General features: G+C 41.2%; 1 protein-coding gene across 1 annotated transcript in view; it reads left to right on the top strand.

The window, feature by feature from the left end:
- Positions 1-26,909, top strand: part of SMPD3 (sphingomyelin phosphodiesterase 3) — a 175,669-nt gene that overhangs the window by 94,579 nt on the left and 54,181 nt on the right. The window contains exon 2 of the mRNA XM_073307569.1: positions 11,514-13,137. Within this exon, the coding sequence (XP_073163670.1) occupies positions 11,794-13,137 (1,344 nt within the window). The 5' untranslated portion in view covers positions 11,514-11,793. The remainder of the gene's footprint in view (positions 1-11,513; positions 13,138-26,909) is intronic.

Here is a 26,909-nt window from a genome sequence, read left to right as displayed (position 1 = left end):
ATTACCACAGTCTATCATTTAAAGTTAGTGATATGTATTTTCAACCTTAACTCCAGTTTGATATAGGGTTTTGTGGGGGTTTTGGTCTGAGAATTTGTAGAGAATTTGGGACTGGTAAAAATACCTGATTGAGAGCTCTGGAGATGGTAGTAGTCTCCTGTCTATCCACACAAGAGGCAAAGCACAGTGCAATATTGACCACCAATAGGTCTCAACCGGAAAATAGAGAAACCCACCTCTAGGTGTGAGAGAGTAGTTTAGGTTCCATGCCAATTCAGTACTTAGTTTCTCTGCTGAGACACAGAAAGGATGTCAATTAAAACCAAATGCTCTGCTGAGTAAACACAACTGCAACCGCCAACTCATGTTATATAAGCTGTTAAGTAGCCAACAGAAGGTAACTTTCTCTTCCTACTGATCTGACTCTAATAGAGTTGGACAGTTACCCCAGGACTGAATTAGATCTATAAAGTTGGTATGCTTCGTATCCCATTCCAAATACCCTGAGCTACCAAGGCTGTGCCACAGGGAGTTAGGTGTGCAGCTCTTATACAAATTCAATAGTAGTGATGTGCCTGATTCCTTTAGGCTCCTTTGAAAATTCCAGCCCAAGTCCTCAATACCTTTTTGTTCTTATAAAAAGTTGCAGAGTGCATAGCACTAAACTCCTCAATAAGCATGCTAAATGCAGTGCTGGGTCCATTCATTTAAATAGAAAGTGATCTGAGCATTTGTGGATTTTTGCTGTGGACCTTCATTTGCTGGCTGACAGCCCTGGCTAGGCATCCTACAAGACTTATGAGTACACATTTAAATACGTTTTTACAGGATAGCTCAATTAATTTTAACAGCATGTTTACAATGGGTTATGCCTGACGGTAGCTTATAGATTCAAGTTACGGGGCATTTGGAGATTGTTTGATTAGCTCATTTTAAAAGATCATGAAAAAATGTGCCAAATACATATTAAAATTCAAGTCTATAACAACACTCCTTCCTCCCTGCATAACAAATCCTTAGGTGGACTGTATGCAGCTTTATTCATCTGCGTCAGTAATACTCTTATTTCAATACCATGTGCCATAGACCCTGTGAGAATTCGCATCCAGGAGTTGGTGGTGAGTGGAACTTGCAAAAGCTGTAAAACTCTCATTGACTTCAGTAGGAGCAGAGTTATGGTGCTTTTGAAATTCTCTCACAGTATATCTACGATGACTGCCTAGAGCTGCATCACCATGTCATGTTCTCATATAGGACAACAAGATTTCAGTAAAAAATTTTGGGTCTGTAATGATTTAAGATAGCAACTCCTATCTTTAGGGTGCTCAACACTTTCCATTATAAAAGATACTTGTCACCTTGTCTTTGAGAAGGTGTCACAGCCTATTGTTTGGAGACTTCTATAAGTGTGATGCATATGCAAATCTTCCAGCAGTCCCAGTTTTTGCAGGACAGTCCTGCTTTGACCCACAAATCCCCTTGCCCTGCGCTGATTGAAGTGGCTCCTGTCCTGTGGGGCTGGCTGGGTTTAGCTCCCCATTCCAGGCATTGCAACCCAGCTCCAACAATGGGGTCATAGTGCTGCTTGGTTCTGGGGAGGGGAGGGTGCCAAATTTGAGCAAGTGGCATTGTGACCTTCTGCGCCATGTCACAATGTCATGCAACTCACTTAAATTTTGCTTGGCTGGCCCCCCATCAGGGTTAATAAGAAGAATCGCTTTGTCTAGAATTAACACACACTCTCTAAAAAATCCAGGTAATATTTACTGAGATATTCCAGAGATGTGCCCTTTTTTCTCACCAGTTTTAAATCTGTGAACAATGAAATAGTACAATACGATTGAGGTATAATATGGTATTCACAATGTAGCTGAGCAAATAATTAAGACTAATTGAATCAGTTAACATTTTCTCTTTATTTACATTTTAGAAACTCTCATCACTAATGAATCATTAGCAAATTACAAGTATTATACTAAGGAAAAATAAAAATATATATAATGTAATTTTGTCAGATAATTCAATTATCAGTATCAGCTCAGGAAAAAGACCTGAGCATCGTTGTCTTGCTATGCCAGAAGGACAGGAGACCCTGGATGTGGTTTAATTAGGCCACAACTTTATTATTAACTGTCTGGGAGTGTACTGTGCAGGTAAAAGTGTACAGTGCATGATCATTTCAGTATATACCTGGGGGACTTCTGTCAGCCCTCCCCAGGGGTGAAAGTAAGTTAGAGGACTTACTGGTATGCTGGAGTCCTGAGCAGGAGGCGTGGCCTCAACTGGAAGAGTCAGGGCCTTAAATCCCTGGGCCATTTAAATCTTGATTTAAAGGACCAGGGCTCCAGCTGCGGTAGTGGCGGCTGGGAGCCCGGGGCCCTTTAAATCACCCCCGAGCTACCAGATGCAGAGGCAGTTGGGAACCCCGGGGCTCCAGCTGCCGTTACCACAGCAGAGCCCCGGGCCCTTTAAATCACTGAAGAGCCCTGGGGGCTCCCGGCTGCCACCGCTATCCCTGGGCTCTGGCAGAGCTTTAAAGGGCCTGGGGCTCCACTGTGCTAGCGGCTGCCGGAGCCCCGAGCCCTTTAAATCCCCACCTGAGCCGTGCTGCCCAAGCCCTGGGGTAGCAGCAACTGGGCTCCATCGGGAATTTAAAGGGCCCCGGGACTCCAGCCACTGCTATCGGCCCTGCCCTTTAAATCCCTGCCAGAGCCCCCCCACCCCAGGGCTCGGACAACAGGGCTCAGGTGAGGATTTAAAGAGCCCTTTAAATCCCTGCCACAGCCCCGCCGCCGCTACCCCAGGGCTTTAAATTGCCCTCTGGGAAAGCCGGTCCCAGTGCAGCACTCTGGCTCTTACCGGTACGCCGTACCGGGGCGTACCAGCTTACTTTCACCTCTGGCCCTCCCCCTTTGCCATCCTGGTCCCCAGCCTACCCACTATTTGGACCTTACTATCCCCCGTTCAAGTGAGGGTTAAGGTGAGCTATAAAGGAGAGGGGCTGGCTCCCTGCCATGCCAGTCACAGGAGCCCAGATCCTCCACCCCCCGTTTCCACTCCTTTAACAAATACCTTCTTTAAATCCTTTACCAATGCATTTATCGGATCACTGTATCCCTTCACTGTGGACAGTTCAATGAAGACATCTGCTCAATGTGTAGCAGCAATCAAAAAAGCAAACAAACTGTTAGGGTGCACGAAGAGTGTCATGGACAATAATATCAAAAATGTCATTATGCAAATTAATAATACACCCTCGCCTGGAATACTGTATTCAGTTCCAGTCACTCTGTCCCACAAAGGATATAGCAGAAATACAGGGGGTTCTGAGATAGGTGGCAAATGACTTGAGGTATGAAAAACTCTCGTGAAGACAGATTTAAAAGATTGGGACTGTTTAGAGAGGAGATGAATAAGAGGAGACATGATAAGAATAACCGTCAGCATGGATTTGTCAAGAACAAATCATGTCCAACCAACCTGATAGCTTTCTTTGACAAATTAACAAGTCTTGTGGATAGAGGAGACGCGGTGGATGTGGTATATCTTGACTTTAGTAAGGCTTTTTGATACTGTCTTGCATGACCTTCTCATAAACAAACTAGGGAAATACAACCTAGATGGAACTACTATAAGGTGGGTGCATAACTGGTTGGAAAACCATTCCCAGAGAGTAATTATCAGTGGTTCTTAGTCAAACTGACAGGGCATATTGAGTGGAGTCCTACAGGGATCAGTTCTGGGTCAAGTTCTGTTCAATATCTTTATCGATGATGTAGATAATGGCAAAGAGAGTACACTTATAAAGTTTGCAGATGATACCAAACTGGGAGGGGTTGCAAGTGCTTTGGAGCTGGGAGCTGCGGGCGGCTGTGCCTGCGGACGGTCCACGTAAACAAACTGTCTTGCGGCCCACCAGCAGATTGCCCTGACGGGCCGCAGGTTGCCTACCCCTGATGTAGACAAACACCTGTCAGGGATGGTGTAGATAATATTTAGTCATGCCATAAGTCCAGGGGACTGGATTAGGTGACCTCTTGAGTCCTATGATTCTGTGATAAAAGTAATGTATACAGAAGGTAGATTGGGAACTTCTGTTCTCCCTCCCTAATAAAGATGAATTCTGGAAGTAAAATATAAATCCTCATGCTTCAGGGCATCCATCAACCTCTAATTACTTGTGGTACAGCTGGACAAAATTTTTCATCCAAAACTTTTTTTCACTGAAAAATGCAGTTTTGGATTGATCGAAACATTTTTTGAATTTGTGTTGAATCCGCTGAATTGTTTCAGTCAAAAAAAATTAAAATGTTTCATTTTGACAGTCTGGAAACAAAACATTTAATATTTTTGATTCAAAATGATTTTTTTATAAATTTACTTAGTTTAATTTTTTTAAAATTAACATCTTAAAAAGCTGAACCAAAATGTTTAGTTAGACTGGAAACAAAATTTTAAAGACTTTTTTGGTTCAATGAAAAATTTGATATTTCTTTATTTTGGGTCAATCTGAAACAATGAGAGTTTTTTCGGTTTTTTGTAACAGCTAGTGAACCAAAAGATCAGTTATTTACACAACTCTAATTTGTAGGAAACCTGCCCCCAGGCAAAGTTATCTCATAACTGCCTATTGCAGGGGTTCTTGAGCACAATTCTGAAGCTGCCAGCCCTGGCCATAGTCAGAGCTAGGCTATTGAACAAGATGGACCACTTGTCTAATCCAGTATGGCAGTTTGTGTGAGTCAGCTTCACCACAGAGAGACACATCGTCTATAACATTAACACCTTTAAGGTCTCTGAGTTTATCATTCTGTATTCAAACTTTGTGTTACTATATTCCGATTTATTTATAAGTTAATCAATAGATTCCAAGAGTAAAATTTCCAAAAGCTTCCAAGCTAAATTCCCTCTAAGCTGCGTGGCCGTGCAGCTGCCTATTAAGCGCCGCATAGGCACTCAGGGCTGCAGCAGGGAGAGATGCCTCTCCCCAAGCCCCGGATCTGCTGCAGCGTCCCGACCCAGCCCAGTCCTGGATCTGCTGCAGCTGGGGGCCAGGTGCCCCTCCCCTGGCCCTAAACGAGCCTGGCCTGGACCTGCCGTGGCCAGGGGACAGGCGCCCCGACCCAGTCTGGCCTGGACCTGTCACGGCCGGGGGAGATGCGCCTCTCTCCCCCCAACTCAGATGCTGCTGGGGGGAGTCCTCTCTCCCCACCGGTGCCTCGGGGAGCCCCACTGCACCCCAAACCCCTCATCCCCAGCCCCACCCCAGAGCCCACACCCTAAGCCGGAGCCCTCACCCCCCTGCACCCCCACCTTCTGCCCCAGCCCTGAGCCCCTCATCCCCAGCCCCACCCCAGAGCCCGCACGCCCAGCCAGAGCTCTCACCGCCTCCCTGCACCGCAACCCTCTGCCCCAGCCCTGAGCCCCCTCCCACACTCTGAATGCCTCGATCCCATCCCGCCACATGAATTTTGTTATGTGCACCAATATGGAGGTGATATGTCACACATCACCACCATATTGGTGCAAATAACAAAATTGATTCCACACATGGGTGGGAAAAATTAGAGGGAACACTGCTCCCAAGTTGCTTAGGAGCTTAAATCTCATTGACTTGAGGGATTTAAGAGCTTTTTAAAATTCTACCCTTTACAGTCATGCAAATTTGATTGTAGAATGGTAATTCAGAAACCTTAAGTGGTATTGTGGTTACAGATGATGTTTCTCATTGTGGTAAAGCTGACTCACATAGGACCTGCCATAGTGGATCAAACCAGTGGACTATTTATTTCAGTAGCTTAAGTCCCATTTTCAAAAAAGGCAGCTCGGAGACTAAACTCACTGTAAGCCAATTTGATGTAACCTTCTAAGTCACTTAGGTGCTTTTGAAAAGGGGACGTATGCTCCCAAATCATTTACAGTACAATTTTTAAAAGCTCCTAACTCTTCATCAAATCACTATGCAAGTAGATAGGGAATTTTTAATTTAATTTTTTAGTAGGTGCATCTATTGTTAAATTAATAAGACATGCAAATAAACAACCCAAGGAACCACTAGAGCTTGTCTCTCTCACCAAGAGAAGTTGGTCCAATAAAAGATATTACCTCACCTTCTCTTTAGTGCACTTTTGGGGCCACTCTAGATAACAGAAAATACTAATTCTAAAAATCTTTAGTTGAAATCTTTTCACCAGATGCCTTGCTATCACTTCAACCAAGAACTTCCACCCCAGCAGGTTTAAGAAATTAAGTTCTTTTTTTAAGACTTCAAACACTTAGTAAACGACTAAAGACAACTGCTGTTTACCTTCTGTATGCTTTAAGAATACATTTCCTTGCACAATCTTCAGTTCTCCCTTAATCCCTCCAACCCCTGTGAATAAAGCATTGGATTACCAAGTAATATCCCTCAACATGAGGAATTACGCATTTAGCCTCAGGTTCCATTTAAACCACTGCACTAGGAGAAATATTACTGATGTCATTGTTCATGTTTTCAAAACCACAAACTGCTGCTGACACGTACAGAGCCCTTTCCTTCTTGGCATTGCAGAGAGCTGGAGTGGCACAAATTTCACATTTCTTCCCCTGTTTTGTTCTGTTGGTTCATTTGCTCTTTGTGCATCTTGTAGGTGATGGGTGGGTGGGGGCACGTTCTGGTGGCTAAGGTACAGGACTGAAAGTCAAGAGATCTAGGGTCTGTCTGTTCCTGGCTCCTACTGATTCTCTGACAGGGAAATCACTTAACTTCTCTCTTTGTTTCTGTAAAATGGGGATATTTTACTGTCTCAGGGGTATTGTTCAGCCCTTCCTCTGAATTGATTTGTTTTTGCCATCAGAAGTCATAGTCAACAATATTTTTGTACAAATCTCCTTTTTTAAAAAAATAGGTATACAACAGCATATTGAGAACATGTTGAATGCAAGAGTTCTTTATGCTTGTATAATCGACTCGGTGAAGCCATTTTCATTGATCATATTATAGCTCACTTGAAGAATACTTAATATACAATTTATTGACCCTTAAATCCATAACAGACTTGCATTGAGTGTGTGAAGGCCTACTTTAGTTAGCTTTACTGTGTCCTGTCATCCAGTAGGTGTTGACTATATTATTTACAAAATTGACACCAGGAATCATATGTCCCCCTGGGAGCCATTGGATCTACCATGATCTATTTAAGGATGCTTTTGTCCAAGGAAAATCGATGTGATAAATTATGTCTCTATCATAGTTCTACTTGTTTGGTATGGTATTTTTAAAGAGGTAGAAAAGAGAGGAAATATTAAATTTAAATTGAGTTTCTAATGTGGAACAAAATCAGTCTCACCAAAAAGTTACATATCATTAGACAAAAAACTGGAATATAAATCCATGTTCTACCCTCTCTTCCCATGCCCCAAACAATTGTGTGTTATTTAGCCAGGAGACAGTTGCAGATTAGAGCCTTTCAGGCCTACTGGGTAATCATGTAATTAGGCAGGGGTTTTAAAAAAACATTTTAAGTACCTAGTAGATTAGAGAGGGTTCTTCACACATCTTCTGGTCTACTGGATAATTACATAATTGGATGGGATTTAAGTTACTTTGATTTGTACATACCAGACTGGAAAGATGCCTTTCTGTGTAGTCTCTTTACATTATTTTAAAAGCCCTAAAATCTTTTGGAAAAATTCAGGAGAGCAGATTTATTAGTTTTTCTCCATCAGCACCACCCCAAAGTGCCAACAACTGTTAGATGGTAAATAGTAAGTCAGTTGCTTGACACTTGCAAAATAAGACTTTTCTTTAAACTGAATAACTGATTTTATGTTATTTATGAGATTATGAAAAAATGTGTTGAGCTGATTTTAAAAAAAATTTACACTTCTCAGTCAGACTCTGGGAGGCTGGAGCAGTTCCATCGGCCCAGAGAACTGAGAGACTTGTAGGGCTCACTGAAACTCCAGTGAATAATGTTGGCCTCCTGACATTAGCAAAGGGTGTGGTTAGCTTTTGAGTGATGGGGAGAATATGACTCTTCTCAAAGAGAGGACTTGGTGTCAGCTGTTTAGGGAAAGGGACTCCTTTTAATTTTTCATTTGAACCCTCTTCCGAGTGTCGCTATATCCGTACTTGTGTGGAGCATTGTTGGTGGGCCAGATTCTCCTCTCAGTTTTTTCCTGATGTATTACCATTGACTTAAATAGTTATTCCACTAGTGTAAATGAGAGGAGATTCAAGCTGATGGAATTTTGGTTGAAGGGGAAACCCCTGCTTTTATGAACACTCTCATGGGATCTTTTCTGTTCACATAGAACAGAAAGAACTTCAGCTTTCAGGTATCTTATTCAGCAGAGCATTTAAGCATGTGGTGAAGTCCCATTTAAGTCAGTAGGAGTTTAAGCATATGCTTAAGTGCATTTCTGAATAGGAATTGACTTGAAGTCTCATCCATCTGACCTCCACACAGTAAAAACTGAACGGAGTTTCTTGCACACCTTGCTTCAAAAGGTTGAATAACTGAGCTGATGCTGAAACTTTAACCTGTGGTCCCAAGGAATCTAGAAACAGATTCAGATCTGATGCTTAGACTTCTAAGCTCTTTGCTCCAGAGAAGGATCAGACAAAGATTTGCAAAAGTGAGTCTTATTGCAGCCTCCAAACCAAGCAATCTAGACATCCATTTTTTAATTAAAATAAGAGGGATTGTTCCACATCCTTAGTAAAGGTTCAGATCCTCCTGTACTATCGCTAAAGTCAATGGAAGTTCAGCCTTTTACCTGCGTGGAAGAAGGAGTAGGGCTGAAATGTAATTTTTGGGAGGAACCTAAATTTCCTCTTTACTGTGGTGGTTGGATTTTGCAAGGCATTGTCATATAGAAAGAAACTCAGCCTAATGATTGGGTAATTTAGATTTTTGTTTGCACTTCCCAGAACAAAACAGGCTCGTTGCTGATGGTAGTTTTGTGTGAAAAGAGAGGAATTCCAGTTCACCTTAGTAATCATTGGTTTCAAGACTCCGATTTTAGAAATGTGATGTGAAGGCCTTATCACAATGGAAAGAAAACCTAGAACTAGGGAAGAATTTCTCATCCCTTTTAAATGGATAACATGGCTGGGAAAGAGGAGAACTATTGACACCACAAATTATAACGGTGTTATTTTTATTATTACTGTTGACCTGTACAGGAGACTCTGAGGCTGCACTCTGGTTCTTCATATTAAGCACAGCAAAGAAATATGTTAGCGGTGGCAACATAAATCAATACTAAGAGCTTGGCCCAATGGGAGGGAAATTTACATAGTGAAAGAAAATTGAGGAACTGTTTTTGTTTTTCCTCCAATAGTATTCAGTGCAGTGTCTAACCCAAGCTTCTGCACATGTTCACTCTCTCAATAGCTAGACTTATTCTTCCTATACAGTTGTTTTGCTTGCTGTAACACATTTAATAGAAATGCCCATTAGAAGACCTAAATATGCACTAAATCACTTAAATTCACTGTCAGTGCTCAAGCAGTCATCAGTGGATCCAGCCCCAAACATTAACTCTGACCATGCCAATAAATATTCTCTTGCAATCCTCATTTTGTCCCCTCCCCAAGTACGAAAGGAAAGAGATGAGCATTGTAGCATAGCTCACTATATCCCCTTTCTTTCTCATTTGGTAGCTATGCCTTTAGTCAGCATGGCTTAATACTGTACAAATTCTAGGTTTTAGAATTATAGAAATCAATTATAGAAGGGATTTTTATTCCAAAAATTAATAAACACTTGTCACTTCAGTCTTACTAGCAGTGTTGACAAAGACACTGATTTGAATTTGTTTAGCCTAAGGTAAAGAATATAAAATCCTTTTATCCATGCTGTTACTCTCTTAGAATCATAGAATACCAGAGTTGGAAGGGACCTCTGGAGGTCATCTAGTCCAACCCCCTGCCCAGAGCAGGACCAATCCCCAACTAAATCATCCCAGCCAGGGCTTTGTCAAGCCTGACCTTGAAAACTTCTAAGGAAGGGGATTCCACCACCTCCCTAGGTAACGCATTCCAGTGTTTCACCACCCTCCTAGTGAAAAAGTTTTTCCTAATATCCAACCTAAATCTCCCCCACTGCAACTTGAGACCATTACTCCTTGTCCTGTCATCTGCTACCACTGAGAATAGTCTGGATCCATCCTCTTTGGATCCACCTTTCAGGTAGTTAAAAGCAGCTATCGAATCCCCCCTCATTCTTCTCTTCCGTAGACTAAGCAATCCCAGTTCCCTCAGCCTCTCCTCATAAGTCATGTGTTCCAGACCCCTAATCATTTTTGTTGCCTTTCGTTGGACTCTCTCAATTTCTCCACATCCTTCTTGTAGTGTGGGGCCCAAAACTGGACACAGTACTCCAGATGAGGCCTCACCAATGTCAAATAGAGGGGAACGATCACGTCCCTCGATCTGCTGGCAATGCCCCTACTTATAAACCCCAAAATGCCATTGGCCTTCTTGGCAACCAGGGCACACTGTTGACTTGGCAACAAGGGCATGCTTATTTCATGCTCCTTTATCATGGCTGTACTGATTACTTACCTTTTCCTGTCTTCACTGCTGTCCACCTGTTGGTTAAGTCCCCTGTTTCTCAGTTTGAGCAGAGTGGAGTTGCCATAACTGTTGCTACTCTAATGCAAATTTTAGAGAACAGTATAGCGAAGACTTTTTCATTTTGGTAAACAAGCATCAAATTGTTCTCAGTCCTTTATCACAATGTGCCTTTGCCTTCAAACCCTCATCACATAAATATTTTCTTGTTCATCCAAGGAATTTTATGTCACTCCAAGACAGATTAACTTAAGTGATAAGATGCTAAATATAATACTGTTTTACAACTACCTACAAATAACTGGCAAATAGAATTTGATGAGATGTAGATATATTTGATTTAAATAACAGTGCAGCCTCAAGGAGAGAGAGATTATAAAATTTAAAAAAACTTGCTAATGTAGTACTCAGGTTAAGACTTTAAATTTGCAACAGCAGAGAATTCAGTGTTATAATTTTCATGAAAAGAAGAGGAGTACTTGTGGCACCTTAGAAACTAACCAACTTATTTGAGCATAAGCTTTCGTGAGCTACAGCATCCGATGAAGTGAGCTGTAGCTCATGAAAGCTTATGCTCAAATAAATTGGTTAGTCTCTAAGGTGCCACAAGTACTCCTTTTCTTTTTGCGAATACAGACTAACACAGCTGTTACTCTGAAACCTATAATTTTCATGGTAACCTTAAACTCATTTGCATTGAATGGGCCGGATTCAGAAGTACAAGTGAATGGAGTTATTGCAGATTTACATCATATAGCTGAAAGAAGATATCACCCAATGTTTGGCAGACAATCACACATTGCCATTTAGAATGAAATGACAGCAACCAAAAGGAAAATAACCATTGACTTAGAAGAAAAACTGGTGTGAGTGTGGGGGGAACGAGGGGAGAACATGTTTTAAACCTTGAGTAAATATTAAGTATATTTTTACTTTTTTGTCTCTCCAGGTTTTTCATCTGCCCCATCTGAGATTCATTATGGTACCTTGCAGTGAGCAATGACCTCCTCTGAAGACTATAGGTGCCAAAAAGAGAGAGACAGTGGCCTTGTTTCCCTCGTACTTGACAAAGTGAAATGGTGCTCTTAAGGTGATAAGTGTTTACTACACTTGCAAACCCAAACTGTTGGCTGGACAATTTTTCCCTGACCTCCACCGCAGTGTTCTGATGGACGGTTGACAGTGACATCATGTAGTAGTCCCTGAAGTGTTGTCATAACTGAGTTGCAATGGTTTTATACACTTCCCCATTTCCCAACAGCTTTCTATCAGTTCTGCATTCCTTTTCCTGGGGCCTGATTTTCCCATGTTATTGGTTTGCAGATAGGCTTGTGGCCTCCTTTGTTCCTACCACCTATGAGAAACGTCAAAGGGCAGATGATCCATGCTACTTTCAAGCACTCTGCATCATTATTACCACTCCCATCTACTTGGCACTGCTGGTGGCATCTCTTCCTTTTGCCCTGATTGGCTTCTTGTTATGGTCACCTCTCCAGTCAGCTAGAAGGCCATATATCTACTCCAGGTTAGAAGACAAGAGCCAGGTCAATGGAGCTACACTACTTACTGAATGGAAAGCTACAGGCAATGGGAAAAGCTTCTGCTTTGGTAGTGCCAATGTTTGTCTGCTACCAGACTCTCTGGCAAGATTTAACAATGTGTTCAACACACAGGCACGGGCTAGAGAAATTGGGCGGAGAATCAGAAATGGGGCAAGCAGACCACAGATAAAAATATATATAGATTCCCCCACTAACACATCCATCAGTGCAGCCAGTTTCAGCAGCTTGGTCTCTCCCCAAGTTGGAGATGGCACTAATCGTGCTGTCAATGTAGGCATCAAAAGGACATCATCTATGGAGTACAAAGGAGACAATTCTGGCTCAAATAACAGTGAGGATAGCAGAGATGCTAAAACTGGAGGGGAACTAAATGAGGGAGAGGACAACAACACATGTATTGTGCGCATAAGTGGGGAGGATAATGGCCACATTTCAGACCCAGAAGCGGATGCCATTAGTGGCCAGGCTCATATCAGTAGCCCAGCAGAACACTCATTGGAAGGTGAAAGAGAGAGCCCAAAGGGTCAAATACCCAACCATAAACAGAAAGAAGGAGATTCTGGGAGTTTAGACAGCTACACTGCCTCACGAGAGTCCCTGGTTAAGGTTCGCATTGGAGATGGAACAGTGGACCAAAGTAACATTAACAACAAGCTCCTTTACAAAGCTTCGGTCATGAAGAAGACCTCTGTGAGGAAAAAGAAGCATATGGATGAAATCTTTGACCATGAGATCTCTGCTTTCTTCCCTGCCAACTTGGACTTCCTGTGTTTGCAGGAAGTGTTTGACAAAAGAGCAGCAGAGAAGTTGAAACAGCAGCTCCATCACTATTTTGAATACATTCTATATGATGTTGGGGTCTATGGCTGCCATGGCTGCTGTAGCTTTAAGTTTGTTAACAGTGGCCTGCTTTTTGCCAGCCGCTACCCAGTTATGGATGCTGCCTATCACTGTTACCCCAATGGAAAAGGAACGGACTCCTTGGCTTCCAAGGGGGCCTTGTTTCTCAAGGTAAGGCCCTTTCTTTTTGAAACCCGTAATTGTCTCTAGTGCACACTTGGTTATAAATAACCTGTACTATTGGTCAATAAACTTTGTTAGAGATGGGTCAGAGAAGCAGTTTTCAGATCTGGATTACATTTAGGCTAGAATTTGTGGTTTAGGGAATGTACTAAGGTGATAGACGTGCATGAAACGTTGAAGATTTGGGGGTAGAGTTTGAGTTCAGATTTAAGGGTGTCAAAGTATCAAGCTGTTCTCTTGGGATTTTGCTCTCATTTTGACGAAATCTCTTTTTAATAAAACATGTATGCTTTAAATAAGCCTCGAGAGACTCATTAACAGGTGAGGGATAATGATGCTAGCATTCACTCGCACTGTGTGTTTACAGAGCAAACTGGGGATGTTTGAGGGACAGGCAGCCTCAAAACAAAACAAAAACTAAAATTATTTCAAGAGATATGTGAACTGTCTTTTTAGCATGTAATGATGCCTCTCCCATTGTGTGAGGTGACAGTTGATAAAGAAGTAAGCAAAACCAAAGGAAAATGTTTGGCACTGAAAATTATGATAGTAGTTTATGCAGAGTAAAAGATGTAGTGGAGGACAGTGGTGAGTACCAAGTGCAAAACGAGTGGACCAAAAAGTCTGGGGAGCCTGTTTCACGTAGTGACTATTCAAGAGGGTTGTCTTGTAAAATTTTCCAGGCTTTGGAGAGCAGGTCTGAGATGCTTCTCTTTGGGAGGACAGTTTTCTACAATCAGAGTGCAACTGCCCATTCTGTTTTCCACATCAGAAGTTTGGGAGCATTATGTTTTTTTCACTTTCTTAGGACAATTAATTTAAATAAGATGATAGTTGTGAGAATATATGATCTGAAGTAAAGAGTTGTGCTTGTCAGAGTCAGAGGAGGCAGATACTAGACATCTCCATAAAATGAGCTGGTTTTGCAAGACTGGCAACATATTGTGTTGAATTCTTATGAGACTGGCTGTATATCTCACCGGAAACTACAAAGCACACCCCTTCTCATTTTGGATTTGACCAAGAACCAAAACTGTAAGGCTAGACTCAGATCCAGGGTTTCTAATCCAAACGTATCCAAAAATCCCCAGGAATATTAGATTTTAGGTTCTGGCCTTTGATATAGTGTGAGGAGTTTTCCCAGGGTGCAACCTGGACTGTGGGTCTGCTGAGTCATCCTGTCCCACCAACCTGGGCTCCCTCTTACACTGTGATGCTATTGGAAAGCTAAAAGCCTCTGGCAGGTACTGCACTTACGCAGACATCCACAGGCAGGGACACACCCAACTGAGTTGCACGAATGCTTCTCCTAGCCACTCATGAACCAACAATAGAGAGACTCCAGCAAATTCCCTCCAGCTCCCCAGCCTTGCACCCCTGAACTGTACTATCTTGCCCTGGACAGAAGCCTGACCAGTGTAAGTTCATTACCCAGTCTGCCCCTTCCTCGATGTTGAGAGGACACACACTAGCCTTTGTAAGCTGAGCTGAGATTTCCTAAACACTTCATCCAAAACACATTGTTTTAGGTAAAATATAAAACAAAGGTATAAACTACAGAAATATAGATTTTAAGTGATTATAAATAGTAAGTATAGAGCTCAAGGTTGGTTATCTAAGAAATAAAAGTAAATTTGCTATCTGAGTACTAGAATCTAAACAGGATTTGAATCGAGCAGTGTCTCACCCTGATAGTATAAACAGGCCACAGATCTTCAGTACTCAGGCTGGAACTCTCCTCCAGCCCAGGACCACCCTTCCCAGTTCAAAGTCTTTGTCCTCCAGACATGTTTCCAGATGTTGAGTTGTGGGGAGAGTGAGGCCAAGTAATAATGTCACTTCCCCTCTTGATAGTTTCTTCCAGCTTGCTGGAAAGATCTATGCTTGTGACATGGAGATCCACCCCCATTGGTCAAGCAGCCTCCATAGTCTACATGATGTCTCTGAGAAGTCTTCTGGGATGGTTGGGAGTGTGGATTCCCTTTAACAGACCATGAGCACATCTGGCTACTCCATCGTTGTACCTGAAAGGCTGGTTGTGGGTGTTCCCAACCTCAAACATATTTCAGTAACACACATAGTGCAAAACTTCATTACTTCACATACAATGATAGCACATACAACCTAACAGGATATTAAAGTTCAACAGATCAAGAATTTTAAAATGATACCTCACAAGGCATACCTTGTACAAAACATCATCATTATGTGTCAGTGGTGAATATGGGGGTTCCAGGGTACTGCTTTAAGGTACAGAGTGCCACATATACCTCCAGTTTAAGAATTTTCTCCAATAATTTAAGTCCAAGGTTTCATTTACAAACAATAAAATGTTTCAAGTGCTCAAGCAGATACATTTTTCTTGCAGAAGTGCAGTTTAGATTGTTCAAAATCCATTGTTGCAGTAGTCATTAAGAATAAGAGACTGAAAGTACAGCTTAATAAGGTTCAATGCAAGTAATGAACAATGGGAGCTCCTGTAATTTTTTCTATAAGGTGTATAGGTGAATGGATAGCTGATAGAATGTTTTGGTAAACCCTAATAACAATCAAATCAGAACCTTTAAATATGGGAATTAGAAGACAAGCAAACATACACATACATACGGTATATAATTTGTAATCAATTACCATTCCTAATGTATATTACATATTACAGAACCAAAATCTGAGGTCTGTACACCATGAGCTAATGAGGTTCACATTTTGGACCTGAATTTTGTAGCCTGAGGTATGTTTATCAATAAAAAAAGAACTAAAGTTTGTTCTGTCATCATTCAGAGCTGCATACATAAAACAAGTATAAACTCTCTACAATATGGAAACTACTCAGGTCACAGTGATTCCACTTCAATTTGTGCATATATTAAGGATTAAGAGATTGTTTTTAATCTGCTTTCAGCTGCCCATTGCTGCGTCATTGATTTGTTACCCTGCTAGGAAGTCAGCAGTGTTTCCATTCCCCTTGCAGAAAATTAAGCCTCTTTTCCAGATACCATTGGGATAATAGACTTAATTATTGATTCAAGTTCTTAAAGTCACAGTTTAGTAGGGGATGAGGGACCAATTTACTATAAAGACTCCAGAAGGGCCAAGATCACTTAAATTGGTACACATCTCAGACCCAGCTTGAAAACAATATTTGTTTCATGCCTGTGCGATTCTGACATATTGTATTTTATTCCCCAAATGTTTTTATTCTGAATTAAGTATACTCTGTACTATGAAATGCTTTTCAGTTTGAATTGTACATTAGTGGTCACAGGTCATTTCTTGCATCAGAAGATGCAGGATGATCTATATAGTTTAGCTTTGACACAACTTATTTAGTAAAAAAAAGTTTTTAACACTTCACAAACAGCAGAGTTTATGTATTACTGAAACGGTAACCTACAACAAATGAGGGGCTTGGATATTATGAGCCTGAGCCAAAGACCACTGAAGTTAGCAGGAATCTCCACTGATTTCAGTGGGCTGTAGATAAGGGTTTATATGGGGATGTCTGCATCTGTACAGAACATATAGTCCTGCAGACATCTCTGCAGCTGGGAAGTGTATTTCCTGCGGGAAGCAAATACCATGCAATGGAACACAGCCTGGAGGACAATTGGTATTGTAAAGCTCTAGAGCTCTTATCACGGAGTGACATAATTCATTTTGTTGTGTTTGGAACAATAGTAATGAGATTTCATAGGACAGACAACTGTGTTTTTAATAAGAGCTTAACTAGACTACATGTGAGGAGAGGCCATTCTAGGTAATTTTCAGCAGATCTCTGTCCCTAAAAGTCATCCAAGTGCCAGTACATTAAACCAAGGGAGCACTAAGTTAAATCATCACATCATCAGCATAAAATCTCTCTGATTGTAAAATACTTTTTTTTGCCATACCTGAAAGTTGTCTTTTCAAATTAACTGTTTCATAGAAAATATGGTGACCATGCTTAACAGTAATACAGGAGAGCAGCATCTGAGCTTCTCCCTTGACCATGGGGGAGCCACATGGCCATGAGGTAATCAGCTGCCTATTTCCTTCAAGCTGGAACATGGTGTGTCTTACAAGAGTTATAACATGGAAAATGTCCCTGACATAACGCCAGGTGTCTGGCAGTCCTATTCTCCACTAATTTTACAGGCTTCATCATTTGGCTCTTCTTAGTCTTATCTCATTCTTCATTCTCAGCCTCCAAATGCTCCCTGGAACCCCTCTTCAATTTGCTGTCCCCCACATGCTCATTTTGCAAATATATTCCCAAGCAATCCTCATCTATCTTCTCACAAAGTACATTCTTTAGATCCTGTTTTGATTTTCCATAGTCATTTGGGAGCCCCTGATTGGAACTGGATGTCGCTAGTTTCCAGATTAAGTTTTTCATTTGCTAGTAGTTATTCCCAGATTGCTTTGGACCATATTCAACCTAATCTGATTTAAATTAAGGGTTTATCTCAGCATGAGTCCATGTAGTCTTGTTGAGGAAGAGCCTAGCTGCTCCCCATTCTAATTTCAGGGATGGAGTTAAAATTACTCTTTATGCAGGCAGGCATATTGCAGGACTGTGTGATTAGATTCTGTCTGCTTCATGTGGAAAAGAGAACATGCTGCCATTTTAGGAAGAGGAAAGCTATCTCTTTCAAAAACAGAGTAGTACTTCAGAGTCTTCCTCTTACCTCTCCTATACCACAGATTCAGCTCTCAAGGTAAAAGAGGAATGACCTCCGTACTGTGGGGGAGAGGCTGGGGGAGGGGGGGAAGAAGAGTTGATTGGGGTGAGTGTCATGGGGTTATGTATTTAATCATGTACAGTTTCCAGCCATCATGATGACAAACTCTTAAATCTTGCAGAATCTCAGAAAAAAAGCTAGCTTCCAAAATCAGAAGAATGTTCACAGGGGAAAGGAGGGTGTGGATGTGTGTCTTATTTTATTGGTATCATCTGTCCCCTGCTACAGAGCAAATGCAGCATGAAGCTAGATTAAATTTAAATTCAAAACTGTTTGAAATTTGAGTGGCTTTTGCATTACAAAATGAGACTATTTCACCAAAAAATTCCCTACATTTCACACACTTGCATCTTTGAAATAAGCCCTTTTTCCAGTCAAGAGGGAGCTCCGTTATAAATTAGGATTACCCTGCCCCCGATTGGGAAGTTCTGGATTTTGAGGGGCTTGTGTAGACAAACAATATAGTTTATCTGGGGCTATAGATAGCTGAAGTATCAGTAGTAGTATCTGTAAAACACTCAACTCTTACCTTGTGCTTTTCATCTATAGATCTCAAAGCACTTTATAAAGAAAGGTCTGTATCTTTATCTCTATTTTGCAGAAGAAGAAATTGAAGCACAAAAAGCTGATGTGACATATTCAAGGTAACATAGTAGGTCAGTGGCAGAGCCAGGCCTAGAGAGAGAAGAATGGAATCCAGAGCCTTTTAATATTGGTTCAAACCTAGCCTTGATCAGTGGTGGCTGACTTGATGCCAGCTGACCGCTTTTCATAGGCCTGTGTAAAGGTGGATTTTATAGTCCATCACAGAAGCCACCATCATCCTTGGCACTTTGGCTGGCAATTTCATGAGCTAGACCACGGATTAGGCATGGAAGCTTGAACTAATTTCTCCTCTGTAGAAGGTGATATCTCCAGGTCAAGATTAAGGCATTCTAATAGGCTTGGCAGAACTCAATTTTTATTATTTTTCGAATTTTGACAACTGGTACTGATTATTTTATTTTTCCTGATTTTTAATTATTTTTACAGTTGTGGGAAATGGAGGGGGTAGAATTGGGATTAGGGCTAGGGCAGCGCTGACAGCAGGGCTACAGGGGGTTGCCAGAACTGATAGCAGGGTTGCAGGGGGCTCCCTGTTGGGCAGCGGGGCGAAAGACACCTGGGCAGAATGTGCAGGGGAAACTGTAGTCCTGGGCCAGCATATCAGAGACCCTGGGCCAGGGTTGCAAGGAGGAAAACAAGCTCTGGGCTGCAGGGGAGGCCACCCCACTGCTGAACAGTTCCTGCCCAACGTGGGCTCCAACACTCTTGGCTGGTGAGTAAGTGAGCAGGGCCATGACAGCAGAGCTGCAAAGGGCTGATGACACTTGATCCCAGCAGGTGCAAGGTGTAGAGAAGGCTGCAGTCCTGGTGGGGCAGAGCAGAGACCCCTGGCCAGGATTGCGAGGAGGAGGAGGAAGAGGGAGATGAGCCTCCGGTCACTGGGGATACCTCCCCACTTGAACAGCTCCGTCCCTGGGCAGGAGCCATTCAACAGTGGGATGGCCTCCCGCACAGTTGAGGTTTGGCCTTCTCCTGATGGCCCTGTCTTGGGGTCTCTGCTCTGCCCTGCCAAGACTGCAGCCTTCCACACACCTTGTGCATGTAGGATTCCAGTGTCACTGGCCTGTGGCTGTGCAAGGAGCTGTCTGCAGCTCCATTGTCCTTCCCTCCCTCCCTCCCATAACTGCAGGGCTACAGAGGGTTCTCTCTACTGCTGCAGGGTTGGTGACACCCAATCACTGCATGCGCAAGGTGTTGCACCGAGTCACTGTTGGAATTACTGTTGGAATTTTTTTGTGATTTCAGTGTGTGAGCTGAAATCCATGTTTACTGACATCTCTCAATTTAATTAGAATCCTGCCAAGCCTATGTATTAGCAAGACAGTGAGGGGCTGTTGCTTCCTGTATGCTCCATGTTCTGTTGGTAAGTGGAGAACTTAAGTCTTCAGAACTGTCAACCCAGCACCTTGTTCCCCTGAACCTCTGGCAGGGTTCTCCATCTCAAACATGAGGGTCCCTTTGGTACATAATAACAGAGATCTAGGAGAAAAAAATTCTACTCACATCTAAGAGACAATTTAATAGCTAATGCATTAAATCAACTGGTCTCTGCTGCCACTGAAGACTAATGAGAAAAAGTTACCAAACACTCCGGAAAACCAATCCATTTTCATACTCTGACAACTTGGGCCCTGCAAGACTCTGCCTTGGATTTGGTGACATTGTGTTCTAGCACAGAGTTCCCCATTTGTTGCCTCGGGAAACAACCTTAGACTCTTTTGCAGATTTTACATCTCCTGTCATATCCTTTAATGTTGTTTCACTACAAAAAGGGGAGAGATATCTTTGCAAAGTATGACTGGCTTACATGCTCTTCTGTGCTCATGATGATGTCTGTGAACGTCCATGGTAGTCATGAACTTTGCTTTAGCGTGAGTGCATTCACACACAAGCACACACATTTTTTTGTCCTACACTCAGCTGAAGAATAACTTAGTATCATAAATTTTATATAAAAGAGAATGTGTTATCTCCACTAGGTAAGGGAAAAAATCAGTCCATTTTTATTCTGAACAAACAGTGCACTGTATTTGTCAGAAGGTGAGGTCTTACCCGCAACCTCTTTTAAGCATGGACTTTGTCTTATCCACTTGTTCTACCCAAGAGTGTATGCCATAAAATTTGTCCACTTCCCTGCCACTGAAACTCCAATGCTCTTCCAAGCTGGGTTCTGATATTTGATATTTTTTATGTCTGCATTGTGATATCATTTTGTATCCTATGACCTAATCTTCTTTCCTACCACGGTACAAGTTGGGGATCTCAATCTCCCCATCTCACTATAGTACATTCTGGCTAATATTAACACCCTGTCTCTCTCCTCTTCTGAACAAAGAATAGCACAGTGCTGTAATGAAGTGTCCTGGTATGTGGACATCTTTACTTACACGCAACATGCTACAGAATACAGCATGTCCTCAGTTACTATGTATTTGTGTCTATTTCATAGATGCTTACAAATACAATGTTACTGCATAGAACAGGAAAATGGCTTAAAATAAACAAGTTTATGTAATGGTTTAGATAAACTCAGAAACTTGTATATTTCTGTATTGACAGTGGCCTGTTCTTTATAAATCAATGTTTTTGCTGATAGGACAAAGATAAGAAAATATTTGTGAGTTCTCATCAGGGATCCTAGTTTTCCATGAAAAAAAAACAAACTTCTTCAATAAAAAAACATAAAAATCTGCATTTTTCCATAACTAAAATGAAATCTGACCATGGGAGCCCTGCTGCCCGGCCCTGAAGCATCAGTTTCCCATATTCCTGTGTGAACACTAGTGGTATGGGGTTCTATTGTATATGTTGTTTTTTTTTTAAACCAAATGTAAAAATTAAAGATTCTCTGTAAAAACGCAAATTTTGCATTTTTCCATGGCAAATAGGTTTCTAGGATCTCTAGTTCTCATCGACATAAGATATTTCTACACTGTGACAGCGCCTGGATAAGCTAACTTGGGCTTGTGGGGCTTGGGCCACAGAGATAAAAATAGCAGTGTAGATATTCAGGCTGAGGCAGGAGCCCTGGCTCTGAGACCTATCTTCCTCGTGGGGTTCATGGAGCCTGGGTACCAGCCCAAGCCTGACTGTCTACACTGCAGTTTTATAACACCCCTGAACCCAAGTCAACTGACTCAGACAAACTGCAGTTGTCTTTTATTGAAGTGTAGCTACACCCATAGTTTTTCTCATAGAGCAGTGTGTTCTATGGCATTTTGCCCTGCATTTGAGTGGGAAAACTATGCCACCACCTAATCTTAATTCTGAACTCTCCGAAGTGGAAGTTGCTTTGAAAAGGAGACTCCAGTTGTGTGCAATTTCAATCAAATAGGTAATGGAGCTTTCATCCACAGTGTCGTCTAATAATTGTTTCGTAGTAGCAGCAGCAGCAGAAGCATGACATATAGAAAAGGAGTGTAGTTTCCTTGCAGATCAAGCACCATCTGATCCATAGAAATGTAAGGTTGGAAGGGGCCTCAAGAGGTCACTAGTCCAGCCACCAGCCCCATGTTGAGGTAGGGCCAAGTAAACCTAGAGACCATTACTGACCTGTGTTTGTCTAACTTGTGCTTAAAATCCTCCAATGGTAGAGATTCCACAAACTTCCTTGAAAGCCTATTCCAGTACTTAACTATCCTTATAGAGAGTTTTTCCTAACTCCTCCTAGCTTGGTGTCATCCACAAATTTAATAAGCATACTCTCCACTTCATTATCCAAGTCATTACTGAAAATGTTGAATTTTACTGGACCCAGGACTGACCCCAGCAGGATCCCACTAGATATATCCTCCCACTTTTACAGGGAACTATTTATAACTACTCTGAATATGGTCTTTCAACCAGTTTTGTACCCACCTTATAGAAATTTAATCTAGACTACATTTCCCTAGTTTGCTTATGAGAATGTCATGTGTGACTGTGTGAAAAGTCTCACTAATACCAAGATATATCCCATCTACTGCTTTCCCCCCATCCAGTAGGACAGTAATCCTGTCAAAGAAGGAAATTCGGTTGGTTTGGCATGTTTTTTTCTTGACAAATCCATCTTGCCTATTATTAATTACCCTGTTATCTTCTAGGTATTTACAAATTGATACTGTTCCAGTATCTTTCCAGATATTGAAGTTAGGCTGACTGGTCTATAATTCTCATTGTTCCCCTTTTTAAAGAGAGGTACTATATTTGTCCTTCTCCAGTCCTCTGGGACCTCACCTGTCCTCCATGAACTCTCAAAGACAATCGCTAATATTTTCGAGATTGTTTCAGCTAGTTCCTTAAATACTCCTGGGTGAATTTCGTCAGGTTCTGTGACTTGAATACATGTAACTTATCTAAATATTCTTTAGCCTGTTGTTTCCCTATTCTGGCTTGTGTTCCTTCACCCTTGTTAATATTAACTGTGTTAAGCATCTGGCCATAATTAACCTTTTTAGTGTCAAGTTAAACAAAATAGGTATTAAACATCTGAGCCTTCTTGATGTCATACATTATTACCTCTCGTTCCACACCAAATAGTGGACCTGCACTTCCCTTCTTCTTTCTCTTGCTCTGAATGTATTTATAGAACACCTTCTTACTGCCTTTTATGTGCTTTGTTAGGTGTAACTAATTGTGTCCCTTTTTGATTTTGTCCCAACATGCTTTTGCTATTCTTCTGTATTCACCTTTAGCCATGTTCCCACTTTCTGTAGGATTCTTTTTGATTTTCAGGTCATTAAAGAACTACTGATGGGACCATATTGGCTTTATGCTATTTTTCCTGTCTTTTCTTTGCATTGAGATAGTTTGCTATTGTGTTTTTGTGGTGTTGTCTCTTTGAGGACTTGCCAGCTCTCCTATATTCCTTTTTTCCCTCAGACTTTCTTCCCATGGGACCTTACCTACCAGTTCTCTGAGTTTGTTAAAGTCTGCTTTTGTGAACTCCATTGTCCTTACCTTGTTGTTCTCACTCTTTCCTGTCTTTAGAATTACATATCCTTTCATGTTCACTTTCACCCATATTGTCTTCTACCATCAGATTCACAACCACTTCTTCCCTGTTAGAAGCCAGTCTAAAATGCCTGGCCTCTTGGTTACTTCCCCCACCTGCTGAACCTAGAAGTTGTCCCCAGTACAGTGCAAGAACTAAATGGAGATTTTGTATTTTGCTGTATTACTTTTCCAACAGATACCTGGGTAGTTAAAGCTGATCTCTGTGTAGGGCCCTCCGATGACCTACGTGGATGTTGACTCTGTGTCCATTACTGGCAATCTTATCATGTAACCAAAGCTTTTGGTGACCATGTGATTGTTGACCCTGTAGCAGCATTTCTTGATAAACATGTTGTGTAATTTGTTGGATTCCATCCTAATAATGCATCTGTATCAAGAAAGCCACTAAAACCGATCTAGTCCTGATGAATTGCTGGTTTCGGCTACAAATATGATCACCACTTCACAATTTGCCTGAATAAATACATATTTCCCAGACAAAAGCTATGTTTAAGTAGAGTTAAAGGTAAGAGTAAATATCCACAATTTCAGGTAAATTACAGAGATGTTGTAATTGTTCCAAAAATAAGCTTTATAGCCCCAGGAAGTTCACAGGTTAAACTTAAAAGAATTCCAAACATCTTAAGAGTATGTAAATGTAGAGTTAAGACATTCAGACAACCACTGAGAACAATGAGCACAGCTGTGGTTTCAGTCCCATTGAGAACGATGGAAGATGGCTGCCATTTTGAAAGAAGGCAGTTATTTGTGGAATTCTCAGCAGGAAATTATTGTATCCTTCAGCCTCTCCTGAAAGAGAAACTTTTAGCTATGAAGAATAATGAGAAAAAGTGACCATATGTCCTAAAACAAAATATTCAAATGTAAACAATGCGCAAGATTACCGTGAGTTTTAAGTATATCAGAAGTTTGAAGGTGTTTTGTTACTGAGCCATTGGGGGAAGGAAAAAATAAAAAATAAAATAGAGTGAAACTGGTTGCTAAATTTCTTTATGAACCCATAGGAATTTCAATTCCTAAAGTAAGGAACAGATTTACTTGTAAATTCTCAGAAATTCATGCTGTACTCAGACTCTTCAGAGTAAGTGCTGTAGTTTTAGTGAGGATACACTATATTTTTCATACATTCAAAAGAAGAGTTTTAATCACTACTTCAGGTGCACAACACAACACATCCTTAATTATGGATTTACCACTAATATCTCCATCATAGATTATAGGATAGTCAATGACTCTGAATGCAGCTGATTCTATTCCAAGTCTGTTCTGAAATGCACTTTTTAGCATTTGTCACTCCCTGGAGGTTTCTTTTAGCTGATCAAAGAGGAGTTCCTTGAATCACCCTCTAGGGAGAGATTTTCTTTTTACGTTAGTGATTTAAATAGCTTTTACTTTGATAAAGTTTCTTCACTCTCCTTCACCAGCTCTTCCTGTTTCTTTCCAGACAGACTCCCTGTTTCAATACCACATTCAACAAATACCTATGTTTTGTAGAACAGTAAGTGGTAATGTGATTACAGATACCATAAGTTACCATCATTTAGTTTTATTTGTATGATTGATTTGGAAACTTTCTTCCTGAAGTGTGGAACATTCATTAGGTGCTTGTACTTGTAATGGGTTATGGAAATTGTACAATCTTATTACCCTATGTTCCAAGCTCACAAGGTGTAGTTTGGATATTTATTCCAATGCATTTGAACCATTTGAAGTCTCTCTTTCCCACCTCCCAAGCCATCTAACTTCTTCCTTTCCACCTGACCTTATCTTCCATTTCCCAACAACTCCCGTAACCCCAGTCCCTAGATCCCTTTTCTCAAGCAAAGAGCTTCCTCTCACCAACACCCAACAAGTTTCTTGACAACCAGCTCCCCCTTTTTGACGCCCAACATGCCCCTCCTTCAGTGACGTCATATTTTATTATCATGTTTATTATGATAGTGCCAAAGGGCCAACCAAAAATGCATCTCCACTGTGCTAGGTGCTGTACAAACACATCATAGTAGATGGTCTCCACCCCAAATAGCTTACTATCTAAATAGACAAGGCAGACAAAAGATGGCAAAAGTTGTAGAAACCACAAGCAGAAAGAGCAGTGTGATGGCAGCAATTGTACTGTTTTTGTTGCACTGCGGTGGGTTTTCTTAGGATGGAATCAGCTGAATGGAAGAAGGACTGAAGAGGACAGGGCTGGGGAGAAGAGAGTAAGGAGGGGCAGGTGTGGAGTGAAGTTAAAGATCAGTGATTTCTGGAACTCGCAACATTCAGGAAAGCAGCCAACCCAGAGTAGGTGTTTAGATTTGCTGGTGCTCCAAGATGGATTTCAGCATTGGTAGGAAATCCATCTTGGATTTGGGACTGGGAAGGGATGTGAATGTATGTATAAAGGTAGTTAGCTTACTTATTTTGTGAACTGAATAAAAGATTATTTGGGGATCTGGGCTGAGGGTTGGGATGGTTCTTGAGTTTTTTTATAAATTTGTTACCCGCATACCTGCAGTTATCCTAATATGTATAAAAGGGGCATATACTGCCATGCATGGTTTTGTTTAGCAACTTTTAAAAGCAGTTCCATTTAAGTCAGGTAGGTGACCTAAATATTTTCTACACACTCAACTTCTGTCATCATATAGTTTTAATGCAAAAAATATTTAGCATCTGCTAGGCCTGGATGTATCAGACACTGGTATATTTTGGGGGTTTTGTTTGTTTTTAATACCATGTATCTCCACTCTGTTACAATTAATATCTTTAAGAAGGATATTTTTCCCTCTTTAGTGACAGGAAAGTCTGAATTACCGGCCCCATCCTTTCTCTTTTTGCGCTTGGGAGAAGTTAAAATGCTACAAGGATAGAGCATGGGTGGAGAGATTATGGAACATAGGCGTATCCTTTCCACAGCCAGTAATTGCCAGTTAATGGTATTGATCATATCCAAATAGTTTCACTTTCCCCCTTCACTCCACTTTAAAACTTCTGCAAATCTTGCTAGTCCCATTCTCCCTTGCAGTTGTTTCAGCATCATATTTTCCCCCCAACTTCAATGTGAAGTCAACTGCTGTGACATGAACTCAGAGCAGTAGTTGGTAGGATGGGTACCAAAGAGAGTTTTGAGCTAATCTCACTAACATTTTAACTTACATGTAATTTATTTAAATTTAATGTGCTTAAATAATATAGTAATAATACATTAATTATGTTATGTTAATAATTTATCTCCTTTAGAAACTACAACAGATCCCTGAAGGCAAGAGAGACAGAAAGCTGCCAAAATAGTAAAATAACAATTTTTGGAGATCTTGTAGAACCTATCTAAACTAACCAAGAGAGACTACAGGCAGATAGTGTAGGAATAAAATATATCTTCTTTGGAAGCTTCACAGAGTCATTAGGCTTGGTCACCTAACCCATAGGATAGCAATGCAATGGAATCACCAG

This window comes from Lepidochelys kempii, chromosome 12 (assembly GCF_965140285.1).
Source record: "Lepidochelys kempii isolate rLepKem1 chromosome 12, rLepKem1.hap1, whole genome shotgun sequence".
In the NCBI taxonomy this organism is placed as follows: domain Eukaryota; kingdom Metazoa; phylum Chordata; order Testudines; family Cheloniidae; genus Lepidochelys; species Lepidochelys kempii.
This window is presented reverse-complemented; position numbering and strand designations above follow the sequence as displayed.